Source organism: Fusarium oxysporum, chromosome 1 (genome assembly GCF_000149955.1).
Source record: "Fusarium oxysporum f. sp. lycopersici 4287 chromosome 1, whole genome shotgun sequence".
NCBI classification, from domain to species: Eukaryota; Fungi; Ascomycota; class Sordariomycetes; order Hypocreales; family Nectriaceae; genus Fusarium; species Fusarium oxysporum.
The window spans coordinates 5,003,610-5,026,089 of record NC_030986.1 but is presented as its reverse complement, the minus strand read 5'-3'; the positions used below and the strand labels follow the sequence as shown (position 1 = coordinate 5,026,089).

The window sequence follows — 22,480 nt, the reverse complement described above, 5'->3', positions numbered from 1 at the left end:
GATAGTTCTTGAAAGGAAAGGAACGGAACTAAACATATTCCGTGCCTGCTCTTCCAAGTGCAAGGGTCTCATCCGGGGCATCTGTTTCCCCTCAGCTGAGAACATCAAGGGGCAGGTACGTACCGACGCCCAACCTGTACCGTGACGCACTTTAATAGGATCGCGTGCTTTGGAGCCGTGTCGTTACTGTCTGTTATTGTTCCCTTGTCGCAATAATCATCAAAATCTTCCACTCAACCTTCGATTCTATCTGATAAATCACGCGCAAATAAGCCTCCAATCAAGCGCATAATAACCAAGCTCATTTATACTCTCCAACACCCGCGATCATGCCTCCAGGGCCGAGTCAGAAAGGGACTGGCAAGAAGAACTCGGCCATACCAAAGCAGAGCCGCAACACCACGCCTGCTCCAGTCGCGACAGCTAGTCTACCACCACAGGAGTTTTACGATCCAGACTATCTTAACACGAGAGTCATCCTTTTTCGCAATCTTACCTATGATGATATCGTCGATCAATCCGCCTCAAATGCAACCATTCCAGATTCAAAGAGCCTTGATGGCATGATTGAACGACTCAAAAGCTTATCCAATATTATGGAAAAGCGCTCGACATTTTACGATCGCGGGATGAGACACTTGGCAGATGAGCGCAAGAAGCGACCATCTGAAGATTATAGCAATCGCGCCGACGGTGAACAAGAAGGAAAACGACCCAAACATAAAAGAAAGAAGCCCGATTCACTTGCGCCGCAGGAAGGCAATGTCGGTATGTTTTTCCATGATATATGTGTTTAGCCTGAGGCAGCCGTCTGGCCACAGAGGTTGCCAGTTGCTGGCACCGGCAATTAATTACCTAAACATTGGGTTCCGAACTAACTTCCTATAGAACGTTCGTCACCGATGCGAGACTCGAAAAACCGTAAACACGACCGCGATCCGAGTTCGCCCTTGTCACCTACACATGCTGGCTCACCATCGGCCATGGATGTCGACAAGAAGGCCAAGACCGAAGAGAAAGAGGGAGAGGAAGAAGAGTCAAGCTCTGAAGACGAGGGTGCGCCTCCTCGTCGCGAACAACCCCAAGCTATGACATTCGGCGAAGATCCTTCCACCTTCCCTGACCCCACCATTTACGAGATTCGAGCGACCTATCCTGGAATGCCCGATGAAGAACGCAAAGAGATCTACTCAGTTGCAACATACCCGCCATCAGATCTTGCCGACCTTATTGCTGGCGATCCTCCCGACAAGGATTTTAGCAATGCAAAGCCCAACAGTCAGATTAACTTCTCTACGTTCTCGACGTACGTGGAGCCGTTCTTCAGACCATTTTCCGAAGAGGATCTGGCCTTTCTACGAGAACGAGGGGATCGTGTGACACCCTTCGTCATGCCTAAGCGTGGCAAGAGACACTATACAGAGATATGGGCTGAGGAGGACGGCGCAATGTCGATCGACACACCACAACAAGGGCGAGATAAACTCCCTCCGAACCAGCCACGAGGAAGCATAGACAACATGGACGATGATGTCGGAGAGACAGACAAGCTTTCAGTAGGCCCTTGGTTGACTCGTTTAATGCAAACGCTTCGACCTGAAGCCCGCGCGCAATCAGCAGACGACAAGCCTACGACAAACGGAACCACCAATGGAGATATTAGCATGAATGGTGACGCAGACGTCGAAGATAAGCCCGCATCCTCTGATGACAAACCGAACCAGCAGCCGGCAGCTTTTATGCCTGAGTCGTCAACGGAGGCCTGGAAGAAAGCTTCTCATCCAAAATTGGAATATTCACAGGTTGATGAACGCATCAAGCAGGAACTCCGACACATTGGATTTCTTCCTCTTGATGGATTCGAAGCAGAGTACGATGGCCATTTTGACGACGAGGTCGCAGCAAGATTGAGACTTTTGCAAAACCGCCTCAAGGAGCAGATGCTGATCAACGGTGCGCGCAAGGCTCGTCTCACGGACCTTGTACGAGAACGTATGGCGTACCAGGAATATCAGACCATCCTCGAGGATCTTGACGGCCAAGTGCAAGCTGCATACCTGAAGCGCACACGCACGATGGGCAAGAGCAAGAAGACAAAGCGTCCCGGAGGTGCAGGGGGTGGCAGTCACTTTGTGGGCGGCGCTGCGGGTACCGCTCGTCCAGGCATAGGCGATCTTACGAAGACGCTCATGGAGCGACGAAAGCGATGGATCGATACAATAGGATCAGTATTTGATGATGAAAGTCTACGCAAGGTTCCGAGAATTACAGATCCGGAGAGTTCGATATTCAAGCCGGTAGATATGAGCGAACTGATGAACAAAGAAAAAGAGCAATGGGATGAGGAAGTGGAGGAGGATTAGAAATCCTATTTGGCCGAGCCCCCCTAGGTCTGGTCCCTAGGTATGATTCTTATACTGTTATGGTAGACTTGATTCGTGCAAAGGCGTTGGATGGTACATGATGGAGTTCAGGCGATGAGTTAATGCTACCTAGAATCGGGATACCACTAGTCGTTATTTACTCTCTGAATATGATGATGAAGAGATAACGGAGCGACTGAAGAGATTAGATTTACATTGAGGGCGTAACTGGCCTTCAACTCGATTGCTTCCGAAACTACAAGCCAATTATAGTTTTCTGTTGAAGCGTTATCGACTATGTATAAAGGTTTACACAACCAACAAGTTGAGAACCAATAATCGAGTGAGAAGAGTTGAATGATGTAAACCCATGTCAACAACGGGCGCAAGTGAATGACCAATCGATCGGCCTCGACTTATCAATGAAAGCAACCCCAAGAAGCCCGTTATCTCAAGTTACAGTGGGGGAAGCACCGTAACTGTAGCTAGAGAGTCCAGCCCGTTGTAGGTAAAAATGTCAGGCTACTCTTGATGCGGCTATTCCGTGCCGAGATAGCTATCTTACCTGACTGTAACTAACCATACACTTTTGGCCCCTCCTCACACTCTCACTCTTTAGATTCTTTGATCTCTTGATAAGTAACCAGAAAAAAGAGTCCATTATCGCAAACATGCATCTGGTACCTAAAGAGGTTCGTCTTTATTCGCCAAGGCTAAGAGACCCAGTCTGCGGAGTCATGCCGTTGGTTGGAGACATTGCTTTTGCAGGGTTGTTGCGGGCAGCATGAGAATAGCACATGAAAGAGCTCTAACATACTTTGTAGATCGACAAGCTAGTCATCTCGCAGCTGGGATTGCTTGCTCAGAGACGGTTGGCGAGAGGAGTCAAGCTGAACCATTCTGAGGCTGTGGTGAGTATGATATCAACTCGATATGAGAAAATATGAGTCAATCAGGAACTTGCCTTACCTAACTAACACTATGAATTTAGGCCCTCATCGCCAATAACCTCCATGAACTCATTCGAGATGGCAATCATACTGTCTCTGACCTTATGGCACTGGGCGCCACGATGCTAGGTCGTCGCCACGTCTTGCCCTCAGTCTGCACGACTCTTCACGAGATTCAAGTCGAAGGTACCTTTCCATCAGGAACATACCTCGTCACAGTCCATAATCCCATCAGCTCAGATGATGGAGATTTGAGGAGAGCTCTATATGGAAGTTTTCTCCCTGTGCCAGACAACAGTATCTTTCCTATGGCTGCGACTGAAGACTATCAACTCGATAAGCAGCCTGGTGCTGTTGTTCCTGTCAAGACCAAGAAGATTACCCTCAATGAAGGAAGAAAGAGAATTCGTCTTCAGGTAACGAGTACAGGTGATCGACCTATTCAGGTTGGATCTCATTATCATTTCATCGAGACCAACCCGCAGCTTGAATTCGACCGTATTCGTGCTTATGGCTATCGACTCGACATTCCCGCTGGAACATCAGTACGATTCGAGCCCGGAGATACCAAGACTGTTACCCTCGTTGAGATTGGTGGCAACCGTGTTATCCGCGGTGGTAACAACCTTGCATCAGGAGTTGTTGACCTCTCGCGCGCCGACGAAATCCTCGCTCGATTGCAAGAAGCTGGATACGCTCACAAGCCAGACCCTGCCGGCGACATGGCTCACATCGATGTTTTTCAGATGGACCATGCGTCTTATGCGACTATGTTTGGCCCTACAACTGGAGACCTCGTTCGACTCGGCAGCACAGATCTCTGGATTAAGGTCGAGCGCGACGAAACTGTCTACGGTGATGAATGTAAATTCGGTGGTGGTAAAACACTGCGTGAGGGAATGGGTCAAGCGACTGGACGACACGATGCCGACACCCTCGATCTCGTGGTGACTAATGCTCTCATCGTGGACTGGACGGGTATCTATAAGGCAGATATCGGAGTCAAAGAGGGCATGATCGTTGGTATCGGCAAAGCAGGTAACCCAGACGTTATGGATGGCGTAACAGAGGGCATGGTCGTCGGAAGCTGCACAGATGTCGTAGCAGGCGAAGGAAAGATTGTGACCGCGGGCGCTATCGACACGCATATTCACTTTATCTGTCCTCAGCAAGTACCCGAAGCTCTTGCATCTGGTGTGACCACTATGCTTGGCGGTGGTACAGGTCCAAGGTTTGTCCAATGTGCATTCATCGTGTTATCTTAGAGGCTGACAGTGGTTACAGTGCTGGAACGAACGCAACTACTTGTACGCCTGGTGCTCATTACATGCGTCAGATGTTGCAGGCGTGTGATCAGCTTCCTATCAATATTGGTATTACTGGTAAAGGTAATGATAGTTCTCCTGAGGGTCTGCGCGATCAGGTCAATGCTGGTGCTTGTGGTCTCAAGCTTCATGAGGACTGGGGCTGCACTCCTGCTGCTATTGACGCTTGTCTCAGTGTTTGTGATGAATTCGATATTCAATGTCTTATTCACACTGACACACTCAATGAGTCTGGCTTTGTCGAATCTACAATCGCTGCTTTCAAGAACCGCACAATTCATACTTATCACACAGAGGGTGCAGGAGGTGGCCATGCTCCCGATATCATCTCCGTGGTAGAGCATCAAAATGTTCTGCCATCATCGACCAACCCTACAAGACCATTCACACGCAACACCCTCGATGAGCATCTCGATATGCTTATGGTCTGTCATCACTTGTCCAAGAACATCCCAGAGGATGTAGCCTTCGCGGAGAGCCGTATCCGTGCTGAAACCATTGCTGCTGAGGATGTATTACATGACAAAGGCGCTATTAGCATGATGAGCTCTGACTCGCAGGCTATGGGCCGTTGCGGAGAGGTCGTTTTAAGAACATGGAATACTGCGCATAAGAATAAGGTGCAGAGGGGTTGGCTGCCGGAGGATGAGGGCACAGGGGCTGATAATGCGCGTGTAAAACGCTATGTCAGCAAGTATACTATCAACCCGGCTATTGCTCAGGGCTTTGGACATGTCATTGGAAGTATTGAGGTTGGCAAGTTTGCTGATCTTGTTCTTTGGGATCCTGCGTGGTTTGGCACCAAGCCCAGCCATGTCCTCAAGGGTGGGCATATCGCATATGCTCAGATGGTATGTTACTCTCTTCCAACTCTGAACTTTGCAACTTGATGAGTTACTAACTATGTATCAGGGTGATCCCAACGCTTCCATCCCAACAGTTCAGCCCATCATTGCTCGTCCGATGTTCTCGCCACACTGCGCCTCTACGAGTATTCTCTTCGTCTCCTCAGCGTCCATCGAGACAGGAGCTATCGCTTCATATGGTCTACGCAGCCGTGTTGAGGCTGTCAAGGGTTGTAGAAATATAGGCAAGAGTGATATGCGCCACAACGATCTGAAGCCCAAGATGCGTGTTGATCCAGAGAGTTATACAGTCGAGGCTGATGGTGAGGTTTGTGTGGCGGCGCCTGCAGAAACTCTACCACTTACACAACAATTCTACGTGTACTAAAGTAGCAACATGGTAGCTATTGGATAGTTGCTAAGCTATAGGGTTGCATATCATAGGCTGAATTAGGATACTGGCTAGCTATATATACCATCACACATTATGCTCAAGGATGATACTATGAAACATAGCCCTGTCACATGTGTTCATATAGGTGCTATTATCGCCACCCTTCACGGCACTAACTGATCCGTGTGTGACACTTTTGATTGATGATACATTAGTCACTCACCCCTCGTACACGAGAGACGAAGATCACACAGGAGAGCGCTTGAGGCCCCTTTCTGGGTAAGCGGAATTTGTACGAGGGGTAAAGTTTCTTGGATTTTACAAGTTTCCAACCCGCTAGAAAATTAAGGCTTCAGGCTGTCTTTTGGTGTATTCAAATAAATTGTATTTGATGGTATCCTGAAATTAAGAAGTTATTCAAAACGATCGCGAGCTTAGAAGTGTTCCTTCCAGAATCGGAAATCCACATCAGGAACTGTGGCCGCTTTACAAGCCGTCTTGATATCACGAGCTACAGATAGAGTTAGCATTTTCTCGGGGTGAATATTGGAGGTTGCAACATACCGGCTGATGAAGGACCACAGAAGTAAACACCAACTGTCGTCCTGATATGGGACTCTAGGCCGTTCAGGTATGTTCGGTCCAAGATACCGTTTCGCATGGTAGTAAACAGACGAGGGAAATCAGGGCGACCAAAGTTTGTTCGTGATTGTAGTTCTGTGAGAGGATCCATCTGAGCACCGACACTGTTGAGTACGATGTTTTGAGCAGTGTCAATATCCAGCTTCTGTGTGAGATAGGTGTGAATCTTGAGGAACTCGACGCCCGAGCTTCCAGGCATGCGTGCCGCTTCGTTGGATTGCTCTTCTAGAGAGGACAGGAGAGTCTGGAACCACTCAAATGAACCAGTATCCTTGCACACCCAGATAAACTCGACACGGCGAAGTCGGCGGGGAGGGTTGGGTGAGTTGCGGAGATGCCAGATGTTCTTGAGGATAGAGGCCCAAGGAGTCACACCAATACCGGTACCGATAAGCACAGCGATTTCGTTCTCGAATACATCTTCGGCCGGGGCACCGTAAGGGCCGTCGATTCGGAGAGCCGGCATCTGATCACCGTTCTGAAGGGCAACTTCGTACATACCCATGGGGTCAACATCGTCGTAGAGCTTGGCCTGGGCAGCACCAGCACCGAGAGCATCACCCAACTCTCGGGTGAAGTCACCAACCTGGCGAACGTGGACAGACACATAAGGGTCAAAGGGGCACGAAGTGATGGTAAAAGGGTGCCACTGGTACTTGGAAAGCCCAGGCACCTGGAGGAACAGCCACTGACCAGCCTTGTACTTGAAAGAAGGCTTGTTGAACTGGATCTCAACCACGTCATAAGGATGGCGGACAACTCGGGTGATCTTGGTCTCACGTCGAGCACGAACTTCACGCCAGAGACGCTCGAGAAGGTAGAAACCACCAGTCCAGAGCTCCCATCGCCATCCAAGATAACCAATGCAGTGCTCCCAGAACTGGTCACCCGCGAATGGTGAGATAGCCTCAGGTGTGTCACGCACAAAACATCCAACGGTGTGGGTGTAAAGACCGAGGAAGAACGGAATGAAGAGATGGTGAGTGTACCAGAACGTCTCGAACGACTGCTGACGGATGCGAGCGTGAGCACTCGTATACATCAGCAGCATGCAGAGAAGCATGACATGACCAGTGATTCCACCAGGCTGAGCATAATGAATCTGAAGAGCCAAGACAGGTCGGATCTGAGTCAACTCGACGTTATAGAAGTTGACGTAGTGAGCGCCTGTGTGAAGGCAAGTGAAGAGGAGGATGGAGTAGGCGAGTTGGCGATGCATCCAGAGATTCTCGTCGAGTGGAATGAATCGAATCTTGGGTCGAACCCAACGCATGATGGTTCGGCATACGGGGAGCAGGATAAGCATGCAGTCGACGCTGAGAACTAGACCAGCACCTCGTGAGATCCATACTGAGAATTTGAGTGTGTTGAGACCTGCCAGTCTGGCATCTGCGGCTTGCTTCCACCTATATCAGTCAGTTATGAACCATGAGTTTGTGCATGATTATTCTCTCAACTTACCAACCATAGGCAAAAATACCCCAGTGAAACCCCCAGAAAAGAAAGTGGAAGAAGAGTTTACTAGCGGTAAACTGCTTCTTTATTAATTCGAGGAATCCGATATGCGAACCCATCGTTGCGGTATGTGTTGAGTGTTAATTAAGTAAAGTCAAGGTCGGCCGGCGACAGGACTATAGAGGATCTCCCCTCGATAAAGAGAGAGTGATATCGAGTAAATTATCCAAAAACCCTTAAATAGTAAAACAGAATAAGAGACTGATCCAGCAGCGAGAGGAAGCGAAAGTCGTGGCTGAGAAGCCCGGGGGTTGAGAGAATGTTGGCGAGGACGCTGAGTAACAATAGCGACCCGAGAAAAGAAAGATGAAGAAGGTTCGGATGAGATCGTAGGAAGGACCAGGTTCATAAAGTGAAAAAATTGACAGTCGACAGGTTTGGCCAAGAATATCAAGGCTATAGTAGGAACCGTGATCCGAAATCTGATGCGCCGGGGATCTGTTTAAACGGGTACAAGGAGGTATCGAGTTGCCAGATCGGGTACGGAAGATGTGGATGCCGAGATGCTACGAATTCACCAGCGGAAGTTGAAACGTCACAGAGGAGAATCGTAGCGGGTTTCGTGGTTGGGATGAGACAATTGGCGTCGGGGGAGACTTTTTTGGTTAGAGATGGGAGTGTTTCGCGGGGGGCGCCAAGGCTGAGACCGGGGCTGTTTCTTATTGTTACTGCGACAGTCAATATAGCGTCTGAATAAGGAGGTTAAACGTCGCAGAAGAGGTTCAAATATTTCAATCAATGGAAGATTCAACGAATGCAGGAAACAGGGGACCTTACTGCTTTTACTCCAGATCTGTTACCTCCACCACAGCGTGCTAGGTGGTTAAACAACTCACTACCATCATCATCATGGGGGCAATATTGATCCCCCGGCGCCTATTAGAGGCCTGGGCATTCTGTTCTATAGCGTCTGACTGGCCGATTAAATTAGGAACACTGCACCTAATGCCACCAACGGTCCCCGGGACCAGTCACCGACACGAGGACCCTGAAGAGGCGCCTGGGGTTCGAGTCTCTGGGCGCTTAAAATCTCAAGATGCAGCCAACGACAGGCTCTTCCCAACCACTTGTAATGCACTGTGACGGCGCTAGTTTGGGACTAATCGATCCAAGTGCACATTCTTATTCTTGGCCCTTGTCTCGCACGATTGTTTCTGATCCTCTACTCACTATGACGACCGAGTTTTCGGGAATCAGCAGGTTTAGTAGTTGGTTGATTGATCGCGGCTCACACAAGGTGACACTATGTACCAACCAACAGAGTTTCTAACCAACCAACATTCGATTAACGAATGCACGGCTAGATCTCGTCACGGTTCTCAGCTGTATCAATCCCCAAGAAATCGAACGACTGTCATCTGATAACCTCTACTCGTCCATAATGCACATCTCCTCAGGTTCGTCGGATGGGTTTCGAAATAAAAAGCCAAGATTTCTGCTATTGTCGCAGATTGCTTAGCGGGAGCACTAAGCAGACCGCTCATCACTTTCACATCGCACAAGACTTGGTTGTCACTCCAACCGCCATCACAAAATCATTTGCTATAACCTCTTGAAGAACGAGAGATCTTTTGATCGTGCGACAGTTTTGTTGAGCAATTGCCTTGTTGGTGTTAGTAGCACCGATTAGGTGTATCGAAGCAGAAACACTCACGATTTAGACTACTGTCATCTTCAAACATCTCCATTGCTTAGGGGTTAACAATCACTAATGCCCGATTTGTCTACTTCCAAAACACCAAACTCCGATATAGTGCGACATAGCTGCCCTTGTCATCCTCTGTCCCGGAGCACTCAGGCCGACGCCGTATCCGTGCCGGAGAAGTGGGGCCGATGCCACGAGAGAACCAAGAATAATACCTGCCAGCAACCAACCTTCTATAATCCGGTAATAAGGCCAAACTAATGCCCGAATGACAGCCACAGGCACATGCGTCTAGTCATAGTGGCCCCAAAGTTGAATCATCAGTATGAATTCATCACTGCAACAGACGGAGCATCATGTCCTTTTTATGTCTTGCGTGGTGCTGTCGCAGACCAAAACCTGCTTTTAAGGCATGATGAAACTCGTAGAATTGACCAACACGGCTCAAGATAAACATCGAGTGCTATATCGGTAGCCCTATTCCATTCAATGACAAGATTTTGGCCTTTGGCGATCTCGAAACCCCACCAATTACCAGGGCAAGCTTGGTTCAAGCTCCCCGCAAGCTGACGTGTTGGTGTGATGCCAAGAGACCAACAGTACGAGTCCTGTTTCCTTGCGAATGTGAGAGCAAGTCAAAGAAGGACAGATTGATTAGAGACACAAACCAATCGAGGCAGAATTAGCGGCCGGTGAATGCATTCGGGCATAAACAGGATACACGCACACGACACAATCGGCAGCAAATGCACTAACTTCAGCTAACGCCTCTTAGGCTGTGGCACAGTTTCTCGACGTTTAGCTACCTAGCCTCTAAGATCCGCATTCTACCTCTGAGCGTCAACATCGTCAAGCCTAAGTTAAGCCAAGCCAAGATTTTCACTACCAAGCATTGACTCGCCAAGCTTCAAAGTAACCACAAATACTTGCTTGAGCGATCGTGGATCTATTTATTTTTATTCTTATGTATACAAATGGTTCCGCCAAGAAGGAAAGCTCGGCATATCACCATGCCCGCTAGCTTATGACGTAGTAACTTACCACCTTCCATCGCACCTTCCTTCAACTTGACAGTAACCTTTGAACTGCCTGCCTGCCTTAATTCTTGTCACTCTTCTCCTTGTTCCATAATTTTCTTGGTCTTTTCAACTTCTCCGTGAAACTTATCAACTAAGCTTTTTCTCTTGCATCTCCAAGACTCTTCACGATCGCCGGGTCCTTGCCAATTGTATATCACCAATCTGTCACTACCTTAAAAGACTGCTCCAAGCTTACCCGCGACCCGCCATGTCTGGAAGAGACGACGCGGAGGAGCACCGTCGCTATACAGCTCCATATAGCGCCAGACATCCTATTCCAACCATCTCCAAATATCGAGAAGAGAGAGCTGCACGTCAAGATGCCGCAGTTGGAAAACCTGACCCGTCAGAGGCTGCGGGCTCAAATGATTATCAATTTCAGCAAAAGTCTAGAGAAGACGCTGGGCCCCACCTAGAGTCAGTCGAGGATGACAAGGATGATAATAGTAAAAAGGACGACAGTGAAGAGAAAGGCAATGGGGAAGAAATGACAGACACTTCACAAGTTGGTCCCCAATCATCAGATCCTAAACAACGGAGGAAAGAAATCAAGAAGAGCAAGAGAGAAAGAGCCGAGCGAGAAGTTACGGACCCCGTCACTCATCTTCCTGTCACTATACACGATTTCACAGACGAAGCTCTTAAAGAGATAGACACTAATGAACCCCCCTTTGGCACAACACAACGCACAGCGACAGGGTCAGAAAACAAGAACAAGACAGACGAGCAGCTTCGCGATGAGCATCGAGATATTCAACAAAGTCACGATGCCATGGGTGAGTTATTTCCACCACCCGATTTCGATGCTCTGCGCCTTGAGCTTTCATCCATCAGCAAGCGTGGTGTCACATTCGGGCTTGCTGGCGTGGCTACTATCGTGGCCAGCGCATTTTCTATCGAAAGGCTCGTCCGAGAGGGTATTCTCCAGGGAGGCAAAACTAAATCCTCATTATTCGTTGGCGCTTCACTCTGGTTGATCCTAACCGCAGCCACTGTGGGAGCTGTATGGTTCCTTGTGGTATCAGTTCGAGAATGGATGTCCAAAAAAGTCAACAATATTTTTGAAGATGAGGTCTGGGATGCTCATCGACGAGGCGTTGTAAAGGCATCTAAGAAGAACGATACTGAGACCACGGTCTGGCTCAACTCTCTGATCGGTTCTGTTTGGCCCCTGATCAACCCCGATCTATTTGCCAGTCTTGCAGACACCCTGGAGGATGTCATGCAAGCTTCGCTTCCCAGGTTGATTCGAATGGTCAGTGTGGAGGATATCGGTCAGGGAAGTGAGTCTCTGCGGATTCTTGGAATAAGATGGCTGCCTACTGGAGCCGCAGCTCGGGCAGTCGATGAAGAAGGACAGCTCATGACCAGGGAACAAAGTGAGAATGATACTGAGGAAAAGGACGGCGAGAATAGTGACAGCAGTGCCACGATCCAGGACGGAATGGAGGCCGAGGAAGGAGACTTTATCAACCTCGAGGTTGCATTTGCCTACCGCACTCGATCCTCGTCCAAGTCTCTCAAGGAGAGAACCAAAGATATGCATCTATACCTCGCATTTTATCTACCTGGAAACCTCAAAATTCCTGTCTGGGTCGATCTCCAAGGTATGATTGGTACCATGCGCATGCCCTTCCAGCTTACTCCAGATCCTCCCTTCTTCTCTCTTTGCACACTCACCTTCCTTGGGCAGCCAAAGGTTAATCTGAGTTGTGTGCCCTTGAGTAAACATGCCATCAATATCATGGACGTGCCCTTCATCAGCAACTTCGTTCAGTCCGCCGTTGATGCCGCCATGGCTGAATACGTTGCCCCTAAGAGCCTTACCCTGGACTTGAAGGACATGCTTGCTGGTGATGATTTCAAGAAGGATACCAACGCTGTTGGTGTTCTGGTCGTCAACATCAAGCGCGGCTACGACTTCAAGATGGGTGATTCCGGTATTCCACTTATCAAAGAAGGAAGCTCAGACGGGTACGTCTCGGTCGGCTGGGCCAAATTTGGTAAGGTGATGTGGACTACACGAGTACTGGAGAACGAGATGGAGCCTGTTTGGGATGAAACTTGTTTTGTTCTCGTGACACCACAGGAGCTTAACATCGACGAGCGACTTCGTGTTCAGCTGTGGGACTCCGATAGGTTGACGGCGGACGACGACCTCGGCCGAATTGAAGTTCCCATCAAGGAACTGATGAAGGACGATAAGTCTAATGGAAAAATGTCACATCGAGAAGATGGCTTCAGGGCCCTGAAATCAGGTGATGGTATGCCCGGAAAGCTGGAGTGGAGCGTTGGATACTTCTCCAAGACCAGAATCCAGCAGTGTCAGTTTGAGAAGCAGACTCATGACCCTGAAATCCGTACTATGGATCAGCTTAAGGAGAAGGTCAGAGAGTCAAGTGAGCGCAAGCTTCGCGAGACCATGTTCAAGGAAGGCAAGAAGGAGCGAGACGCCAGCGAACTTGAGCAACAGACAGCTCAGGAGCTCAAGGCTGAGCAGGATGCCATGATCATTTCTGCGCCTCCGCCTGACGGCTACCCTAGTGGTCTATTCAGCATCCAAGTGCATAACATCACTGGTCTTGAGCTGGAACGACTCAACAAGCGCAAGGCCGAAAACGACGCTGAGGCGACCGACGAAGAGGACTCAGGTGATGGTCTGCCAAGTGCATACTGTACTATTATCCTTAATCACCGAAAGACATTTAAGACAAGAACAAAACCTCAAAACTCGAAACCGTTCTATAACGCTGGCTGCGAGAGATTCATCCGCGACTGGCGTGAAGCAGAAGTCTTTGTCACGGTCCGTGATGCTCGACTGAAGGAGGATGACCCCTTGCTTGGCATCATCCACCTGCCTCTCGGAGAAGTATTCCGTGAACGTTCGCAAGTCATGGGATTTTGGCCCCTGACAGGAGGCATTGGCTATGGACGAGTCCGTATCTCAATGGTCTTCCGAAGTGTTCAACTCCAAGCACCACGAAATCTCCTAGGATGGCAGTACGGCACAATCGAGGTTCAGCCCACTGTCACCGTGGTAGACTGTCCCAAGGAACTTCGCTCATCGAAGCTCAAGTTCCGGACCAGTATCAGTAGTGCAAAGATGTATACTGAGGATGGTGACGATCAAGGAACAGTGACTTGGAAATCGAAACGAGGTAGATCGCTTGCTCTAGCGGTTGCTAAGAGATACAGCAGTTGTATGTCAATCGCTTTCCGGGAGAAGGGATTCTTTGGAGACGATACGGCTGCATTTTCTGTCCTTTGGCTTAAAGATATTGCCGACGAAGAAGAAACAGAGTTGGAACTACCCATTTGGAAAGGCAATTTCCAGCGTGCTACAGCTTGCTGTTTAGAGGAGTGCGGTGAACGTTTGGGCACTATCAAACTCAAGCTCACATTCTGGTCCGGTTTGGTAAGCATTCTACTAGCACATATGAAAGTATCTGGCAGGCCTTATCCAGTTGCTAACGTCCTTTCAGGGAAGTGCCCATTCTCGATGGGCGAGTCGAGACGAACATCTTCAAAATGTGGTTGAAGTGGTCGAAACTGCTCGCGACAATCTTGAAGTCGGCCAACAGGAAAGGGAAGCTGGTATTGTTGAGTCTGATGATTCTGATGGCGACTGCTCCGGCCAGCGTGCCCGCCGTGCAGGCTCTATAGGCAGCAACTCGGACTCCAGTTCCAGCTCCTCAGATACAGAAGACGAAGACGGCCAGGTTTCCAGCGTCCCAGATGGGAGCGCAGATCATAAACAGGGTCCTATAGACCAGCTCAGGGACTATCGCCGTCGAGACAAACGCCTGCATCGCCAACACCGGGGTCTAATGCAATGGAAGGTAAGCTCCTGATACCCTTGTATAAGTCGCACGTGGTTTTCAGATTTGTTTCTATTTTCTGCCCTCCCGCTTTTAGAGGGGGCGTGCCATAAGACTGGAACTAACAGATGGGCCTAGATCCCGCGAACAGCCAAGTGGATCAAGAATAAGATGTATCGAGTTGGGGACAGAGCCTCCGGTGTCTTTGAGCACTCATCTAAGCAGCCGGGAATCGAGACCGAGGTCTAGATCAAGCCACGATCTTAGAGCGTGACATGTCGAGATGCCCGAGAATCGTATCACGTATCAGGCATCAATCGATTATATGCGCTGTCAATTTCGTGCATAAATCTTGCGGCTTTCACGATAACCATTAAACAGTAATCTCTTTGGCATTATTAAAAGTTTGAACATAGCAAGCGAGGAGCAATTGTATGGGCCATTTGGACTGAATATGTTTCTTAGTCCAGCTTCAAATAATTGAAATAGTAAATATTAAGAGTCAAAAAAGGTATCATCGATCCATCCCATCATTCATCCATCGTTCCTGCTTTTTCGTACGTAACAAAAAACTTAACCCTTTCAACTATTTATCTTCCCAATCCATAATCCATAGATGCATATTATTGCCAAAGCATGTACAGGCAATCAGAAAGGTCCTCTCGTTTTTCTTTTTTGCCAGAATGCTGGAACCCGTCCGTCTATAGATGATAAAAGACAAAGCACGCAACAGTAGGAGCACAAAATTCAGGGCATCTTGGCCTGAGTGTGTTCTCCACTGATTCTTCTGCTCGCTAAATGTGAGCGGTATCCCGTTCCAACGCCATTTCCACCGTGTGTAATGCAATCAATGCATACATGCTTTTGTTACCAATGCTGTAGCCGAAAGAAGAGTGTAAAAATGAATCCGCGCTTGTCGGACAAGTGGTTCTGTACGTGATTGTGGGTATTGTTTCCCGCTGTGGGCGAGGGTAGATCGGCGATCGAGCAATAAGATGTTTCAATAGTTTCGGTCGCCATGAACCGATTGGTTGTTGGTTCCGGAGCCCGGCCGATAGTTTCATTGGTTTATCGACGTGTCGTCGACTGATTCTCGCTCTTCAACTTGTTGACATTCTCCTCGGTCAACGAATCTCCGGTCTGTAGTTCGTGGTACGAGTTCCTCCGGTAGCTTGACGATCCCCCTGCAGCGTCGATGAGTTTTGTTTCTTGTAGCCTGTTAGACCATTCAGTCTCTCCTTCTGGTCGTCGGACCTGCACTGCCAGCCCGGTAGAATCAAAGGGTGACGGCTCGTTCTGGTATCCATTGGTGGTCAACGGCCGAGGTGTGATGGGGCTGCCATTGATCTCCTCAGATGTCTGCGGCATGTCATTGTCGTCGATGCCAATGTTCGGAATATCAGCATTGTTGCAGTGCTCGCTCATCTCTGAACAGTCTGAAGCAGTAGGGTCTGGTGTCGCCGATGTCCGACGTCGGGAGTGACACCATCGTAAAAGCATCTTCTCCAAGATAACACCCCGAACTGGCTTGGCGAGATAATCATCCATCCCAGCTTTGGTGCATTTTTCACGATCACCCTGGATAGCCGATGCCGTCATGGCCACAATCGGCACATCTTGGACCAAAGGTTTGTAAGGCATGTGATGTCTTAGAAGATGAGTGCACTTGTAGCCATCAATGATGGGCATCTGTACGTCCATGAGAATGATATCTGGCTTCTGTTTGATACCTTTTTGAACACTGGCGAGGTATTCCAGGGCTTCCTTGCCGTTCCAGGCAGCCGTCACTTGGAAACCGAGTTTGCCAATGGTTTTCGTAGCAATCTTCTGGTTGATAGGACTTGGACTGGTCAGCTTGATAGTGTCTTCCGGAGTCATCTTGATGCTTACTTATCTTCCACCACCAAAACGTGGATCTTAGCTCTTTCTGATGCTGGTAGTTCTTGGTCTGGGCTTGATGTTGATGATATGCCGAAGCGAGTCCGACGTGATCCCGCATTGTTGGCCTGTATTCCGTCGAAGGGCGGGGGTGTGCCAACAATCTGGTCGTATTCTGAACTGTTGCAAGACAAGCTAAGTTCAGACTGCAGCCGGTCAGGGATGGCACCAGCATTAGCGAGGCCAGCCTCAGCCGGGCCGCTTGGTTTATTGAAAGGGATCCAGAAGGTTGCTCGAGTTCCAACGCCAACATTCGATTCGAGCGAGATACGGCCGTGCATGAGGTCAAGTAAGTTCTTGCAGATGGTCAAACCCAGTCCAGTACCACCAAATCGTCGGGCGGTTGAGGCATCGCCTTGGCTAAAAGGCTGGAAAAGCTTCTTGCGGACATCGTCCTGAATTCCAATGCCCGAATCTTCAACCGTAAATCGAACCTCGATAGACTCTGAGGTCTCTTTCTCTGCCGTGACTGAAAATCTGACGTATCCTTGATTGGTGAATTTAATGCTGTTGGTAAGAAGATTGGTCAGGATCTGTCGCACACGTCCAGGGTCACCAATGACCACCAAATCGTTTTCGATGCCATCTCCAATATCTGATTGAAAGTCAAGGTTCTTTCGCTCAACAGCAAACTGAAGCATTCTCCCCACTTCCTTGACGATATGGGACAAGGAGAATTGTACCTCTTCGATATCCAACCGCCCAGACTCCACCTTCGAGAAGTCTAGAATGTCATTGATAACGGTTAACAGAGATGTTGCCGAGCTCTGAATGTTTTCGACATATTCTTGTTGCTCCGCGTCCAACTGCATTCCGCTAAGTAATTCGGCCATCCCTAACACACCAGTGATGGGCGTTCGGATTTCGTGAGACATATTGGCGAGAAATTGACTCTTCAGTCTATTGGCCTCCTTGGCAGCTGCTTCATTCGCCATCGCCCTTCGCTTTTCTTTGGACTGCTTCTCCAGGGCTTCCTCGCGGACTCTCAGTTCGGTAACGTCCATGATTACGCCAATGACCCCTTCGATATACGTGTCGGTTGTGGCATCTCCTTCCTGTGACCTTTTGCCAAACATGGGAAGGAAACGAGTTCGGTACCAACGGTCGTCTACTTGAGGTTAGTAAAGCGTGTCGAGATCCAGTTTGGTGCCTATCCTTACCAATGCCGTGTTCCTTTACGTCTTCGGTAGCTTTTCCATCGAGCAGTAGCTCTATGGGTTCAAGGAATTCAGGACGTTCTCCATCTGCCAGTTGCGCTGTCAAGCGATTGAAGACAGTATACATGTTCTCTCCAATGAACCATCTCGTTCCATCATGGTTCTCCTCGTGAGTGTTGTTCCAGATCAATGCGCCTTCGAGCATTGTAACCCTTCGATTCGGGTCAACCGTGAAAATGGTGACATGAGAGTGGGCAATGACGCTAAGAAGTTGTTGCCGTGTGCGTTTCGCGCTCATTTTAGTTTGAATACTTTCGTGGACATCGGTACAGGTTCCTGTGAAACGGATGGTCAGACCCGAAACTTCAATTTAGTCGATCAAAACACATACCAAACCACTTCTCGACTTCCCCGGTTTCTTTATTACGCTGAGGCAGTGCCCGGCCGAGATACCAACGCCAGTTGCCATCTTTACTCTGGCAACGGTATTCCCGTCACGTAACTATCGCCCGTATCAAGCGAGTGTTGCCATCTCCGGTTTGCTTCAGGAAGATCATCGGGGTGAAAAGCGTTCACCATGACTTGCCAAGACTATTCTCTGGAGTGAGCGCGGTGTAAGTGTAAAACCGAGTGTTCCAGAAGTCGACCATGCCTTCAGGTGTTGCCGTCCATACCAGTTGAGGCATTGTGTCGCAAATGAGCTTGAAACGCTCTTCATCCCGCTCTTTTATTTGTGTGATCTCTTCTGTCATAACAGTAACGTCCCGTCCAGTAACTACACCAGCGAGAAACTCGCCAGTGGAATCATCCCGAATAGCCTCGCCAAGGACATCGTAAATCCGCTTATTTCTGTTTTCATCATACATGCCAACACGGAATCCACTAAAGGGCTTCTCCGTCTTGAGCAGCTTGCAAATAGGCATATCCTCAACCGCAAAGCGCTCCGAGAAGTCCTCAGTGTAAATGTGCCAATACCGCATGAGATCAAAGCCATTAAGAGATGTATCGAGCGGGGCTTCTTTCTCAAAGAGTTTCCGAGCAGCCGTGTTGGGAAAAGTGACACTACCATCTTTCCACATTGCTAAAATGGGCATTTGGGTATTGTTGAGCAGTGCGTCTTTCATCAGCAGCATCTTTTGCAGAAGAGAAGGCGTACTTGAATGGGTTGCGACAGAAGGGGGGCCCATTGGTGGGAAAGGGCTGGATGACATGGTGACAATTCCTGGGCTGTGAAATGACGGTGAATTCGAATCTCGACTTGACGCAACCGAGGAAGGGTTTGAGTGGGCAATGGATTTGCGCTCGGCAGCCTCGAGGATGCTCGGTCTCGCAATGGGTCGTTTCGTGCTGTGAAGAGTGGATGATGGGGATTCCGTGCTGGTAAAGGTGAGTGTGAAGAACGTCTGATGATCTTCGAGTTCCCATATTGTAATAATCATCTTAGCATATACTTGACAATCCGACTCTTTAGGGTTATAGCGGCCATCAAACGCTGCCTTGGTGCCATTTTTGCGGGTGATAACAACTTCCACTATGGAGTCCTGTGTTTTACGCGCGGGTGGGCTTGGTGCCCTCTCGGGGAGAGGCATCGTGCTTGCGGTTGGCGTCTCATCGCCGCCAGACTGTGATGGTCGCCGTGGATCCCTTGCTGCAATTCGCACGCCCATTTCATCCACCTGAGAATCGAGGAAAGCGTCCCACGTTGCCCATACAGGCTGTCCATCCTGGAGGATATCAACACCGACTTGAGACAAGGTCTGGCCGCGAAGGCTTTCGATGGTCGGCACAGTATCCTCTTCATCCGAATCTTCCGTAATGAGTCCTAACATTCGGCCCATTGCTTCGTTGGCCAGGACAACGGTCTTGAGATTATTAAGAACGAGGGTTGGTACCGGCAAGTACTGCATGGCAGAGAATGCAAGCTGGCCAGGAGATATACTAGGCATGGCTAGACGAAAAGGGCTTTGCGAGGGTGAGCGCGAAGCATCCCCCAAATCCCTGAGGAAACGTCCCCCGGCAAATGGTCGTGGGGTGGCATCATGGCCCTTGATATCATTCACTAAGTCGAAAGTGGCTTTCGGTCGCGCATTGTCAAGTGTGGTCGGAACAGGAGCTTGGATTTGATTTTGATGTGATTCGGAACAAGGCAAGGGAAAGCCGGTGTCGTGCACAGCTGCTGCGGGCCTAATAGCTCGAGTTTGGCTGCTCTCACGAGGTTGTTCGGGAGGGCTCATATCGGTGCTTCGTTATAAGTCATGGAGAGTGAACGCCGTTCCGTGCGAGTTGGGTATTAAACGATGAGCAAAGGATGAGGAGTCGAACGACAAAATCACAAGGGAGAGTAAATATTCAGAGTTGCAAGTTGTGAATGCACTGGTCGTAGGCGAAGGAAGCGATGGCCGGGGCGTCGGCGGTCTCGACCTTGAGACAAGGTCCAAAAGAAAGTAATCAGTGGAGTTGATCTACTTCGAATCGACAAGTGACCGGCGACGGGGAATTGGCATGGCGCAGAGAGGGAAAAGTGCCGTAAAGGTCAGGCAATCCGTGGCTCAAGTCTAGCTTGTCTTGGGACGGCGTCGACGGAGACGGGATTAGACTTTGAAGGGCGTGTTAAGACGGTTTACTCGTTTGGGCCAGGAACGGGAGGGAGGCTATTGTTGGGTGAGTTACGAGAAGTTGATATCTCTGTAAACAAGTGTGATATACCACCTTTTGGTGTGTCTGAACCGGGAAGCCAGTGGACGAACGAGACAGCTCAACTGAGATGGAAATGTGAATCGTAAAGCTGGAACAGAGATGACAGCTTTAGCAGGATGAGCTGGAAGCCCAGGCTTGAGGTGGAGAAGACCGGGCTTCTACAACAAAAGTTAAGGTTGAATCAGATGTTGATGTAGGAGAAGATACAGGCAGTGGAAGAGAAAATAAAATATTCAAGGTTTTTCTTGTGCAACAGCGTTGAAAGGAATAGGTATTGATTTTCACTCCAAGCCGCGAAGGAAGTCGACGCCCAAGGACAGGAAGGACCCTGAATTGACACACCTCCCGTCAGCTTCCTCGTGGTGCCGGGGTACGTGATAGGATAGGCAAGAGCTGGTACCACCACCAACACAATGAGCGAGCGAGCGAGCGGCGGACAAGCGGGCGGGGTCTCACGACCTTTAAAGTGGAGGGTTCTTACGGGGGTCTAACGCCCTGTTGGTAGTCGCTTAGGTCCCCTCAGCGCCTCGCAGAGGGTCTGGGGGCAAGGCGTGCGGATTCTCTCCACTGAGAGGTGCTGTAGAGTGGGGCGGTTGAAGCCGGCTGCTCACCTAAGAGAGCGCCGCGGCGTTGTCCAGGGTCGGGATCGCCTCCACAGCCGGGCCCACTTCACCCTCCCTTGTTCTTGAAATGCCGATCGAGCATGAGAATGGCATGGCATGCATGGCTCCAGTCGCAAGCCCTGATTTCTGCGGTGAACAGTTCTTCAACGAAAGACCTTGTCTCGAAATGGGCACAGACTCGATCGCCGAAGATTCCTTGAGAACCTCGAAAACACAATGACATGCGATCCGATGCCGCAATGTCAAAAATCGAATATCACTTCTAAGAGAGCCCAGAATCGTAAACTAGCTCCCTTTAGCTCTGGCGTGTCAGTACATAGAGCTCCTCCTGCTCACCAACATGGGAGACCCCCGGCTAGTCTGTTGCATCTCGAGGTTAAGGAAGCACAGTACTGGACAGTACAACAAGTACAAGTCCAACTGAATACAAAGACCAACCCAGCCTTATGCAGAGACGAGGCCGAATCGGACAAGATAACCTTACCGAAGCCGATCGCGGTCATGGTCGCACAGAGTTCGATACTATGCGAGCACGTTTCTTTCATCGATCAACAAGCTTCAAACATGTGCCCGATGACCAATTCAGGCAAAAGAATAAGGCGGCCTAATCTACAGTAAGAACAAGGGCCATCCCGTGGGAATGGATAGCCTCGATCCCCGCAACCACAGACAGGGCAGAAACAGAAACAGACCAGAGTTGAAGGCCACGGAAGTCTATTGATCCGTGTCATCCGCCCAACTTTGGCTGCGGAACCACGAGAGTTACCTTTCCACATCGGCTTCCTGCTCTGAAATCCTTACCTCAGATTGGCCATATTGGAAATTTATACATGACCCTCATCATCATCATCATCATGGGGATTTTTGAATTGACCGTTGCAAGATAGCGTTTAACGAACACCCTCCTTTACAGCCATCCATTGCATTCTCGCAGACCTACCCTATCGCAGGACGAATTGTTTGTTATCTGACCACCATCAACAGCGGGAGCTCCTCAACGCTAGAGAGATTCTATAATCTAGGCACAATCAATCAATACCTTACGGATACCCAATGAGACTATTTCGGATCAGACTCAAAACATTAGATCCTTCAAGGCATCACCGCCTCGTCAATATGTTTGCTGTCAACTGATCTGACTATGGAATATGGGTCCCTGGCGCACAACGCTTTGTTACAGTATGTACAACACTATCTCGCCTGATGTGGTTGCAGTTGCACTCGCATCTCCATCCACGCTGATGCTGGCTTTGGGCGAGTTTCCCCACTTTCAAGGGATGGATGTGCTGCACGACACAGGAGATCGCGGGAACCGACGAATGAGGTGTTGCGGCCTTTCAGGCACCACGCAGACACTTTCACTTTTTGCATTTCAATGTTGGGGACACAAAGATGGTGACTAAAACCGAGTCGTTCCGATTCCAACGGGTTTGCTCATCAAGTTTCACTGCTTGTCCTTCATCAGCTAGCCCTCGAGGACAACAAATGT

General features: G+C 49.3%; 4 protein-coding genes across 7 annotated transcripts; 2 read left to right on the top strand and 2 right to left on the bottom strand.

Annotated features, from left to right (window-relative positions):
• Window positions 1-112: 112 nt before the first annotated feature.
• FOXG_01072 (uncharacterized protein) lies at window positions 113-2,736 on the top strand. Its single transcript, XM_018377807.1, has 2 exons — window positions 113-768; window positions 889-2,736. Exons 1-2 carry the CDS (start codon window positions 330-332, stop codon window positions 2,361-2,363), a joined length of 1,914 nt encoding a protein of 637 aa, XP_018233599.1. The 5' UTR covers window positions 113-329; the 3' UTR covers window positions 2,364-2,736.
• Window positions 2,737-2,896: 160 nt separating this feature from the next.
• FOXG_01071 (urease) lies at window positions 2,897-6,083 on the top strand. Of its 4 annotated transcripts, XM_018377803.1 has the most exons (5): window positions 2,897-3,055; window positions 3,188-3,274; window positions 3,355-4,544; window positions 4,598-5,489; window positions 5,551-6,083. In XM_018377803.1, the coding sequence occupies exons 1-5, from the start codon at window positions 3,035-3,037 to the stop codon at window positions 5,869-5,871; spliced, it is 2,511 nt and encodes an 836-aa protein (XP_018233595.1). In that variant the 5' UTR covers window positions 2,897-3,034; the 3' UTR covers window positions 5,872-6,083. The 4 variants fall into 4 exon arrangements, with proteins under 4 accessions (XP_018233595.1, XP_018233598.1, XP_018233597.1 ...); XM_018377806.1 differs by having other exon boundaries at window positions 3,188-4,544; XM_018377805.1 differs by having other exon boundaries at window positions 2,897-3,274.
• FOXG_01070 (NADPH oxidase) lies at window positions 5,988-8,833 on the bottom strand. Its single transcript, XM_018377802.1, has 3 exons — window positions 7,981-8,833; window positions 6,442-7,925; window positions 5,988-6,388 (listed from the first exon to the last, which is right to left on the bottom strand). The coding sequence occupies exons 1-3, from the start codon at window positions 8,091-8,093 to the stop codon at window positions 6,312-6,314; spliced, it is 1,674 nt and encodes a 557-aa protein (XP_018233594.1). The 5' UTR covers window positions 8,094-8,833; the 3' UTR covers window positions 5,988-6,311.
• Window positions 8,834-15,644: 6,811 nt separating this feature from the next.
• Window positions 15,645-19,905, bottom strand: FOXG_01068 (uncharacterized protein; the record flags this gene model as incomplete). The annotated part of the gene is made up of 5 exons (XM_018377801.1): window positions 15,645-16,416; window positions 16,467-17,622; window positions 17,675-18,007; window positions 18,063-18,145; window positions 18,248-19,905. 5 exons carry the CDS (start codon window positions 19,903-19,905, stop codon window positions 15,645-15,647), a joined length of 4,002 nt encoding a protein of 1,333 aa, XP_018233593.1.
• Window positions 19,906-22,480: the final 2,575 nt, after the last annotated feature.

Coding starts and splice junctions, on each gene's coding strand:
- FOXG_01072 (XM_018377807.1), top strand. CDS start 330: ATGCCTCCAGGGCCGAGTCAGAAAGGGACTGGCAAGAAGAACTCGGCC. Junction 769..888: donor GCCGCAGGAAGGCAATGTCG/GTATGTTTTTCC, acceptor AACTTCCTATAG/AACGTTCGTCACCGATGCGA.
- FOXG_01071 (XM_018377803.1), top strand. CDS start 3,035: ATGCATCTGGTACCTAAAGAG. Junction 4,545..4,597: donor GGCGGTGGTACAGGTCCAAG/GTTTGTCCAATG, acceptor CAGTGGTTACAG/TGCTGGAACGAACGCAACTA. Junction 5,490..5,550: donor ATATCGCATATGCTCAGATG/GTATGTTACTCT, acceptor ACTATGTATCAG/GGTGATCCCAACGCTTCCAT.
- FOXG_01070 (XM_018377802.1), bottom strand. CDS start 8,093: ATGGGTTCGCATATCGGATTCCTCGAATTAATAAAGAAGCAGTTTACC. Junction 7,926..7,980: donor GGTATTTTTGCCTATGGTTG/GTAAGTTGAGAG, acceptor TGACTGATATAG/GTGGAAGCAAGCCGCAGATG. Junction 6,389..6,441: donor CTGTGGTCCTTCATCAGCCG/GTATGTTGCAAC, acceptor CTCTATCTGTAG/CTCGTGATATCAAGACGGCT.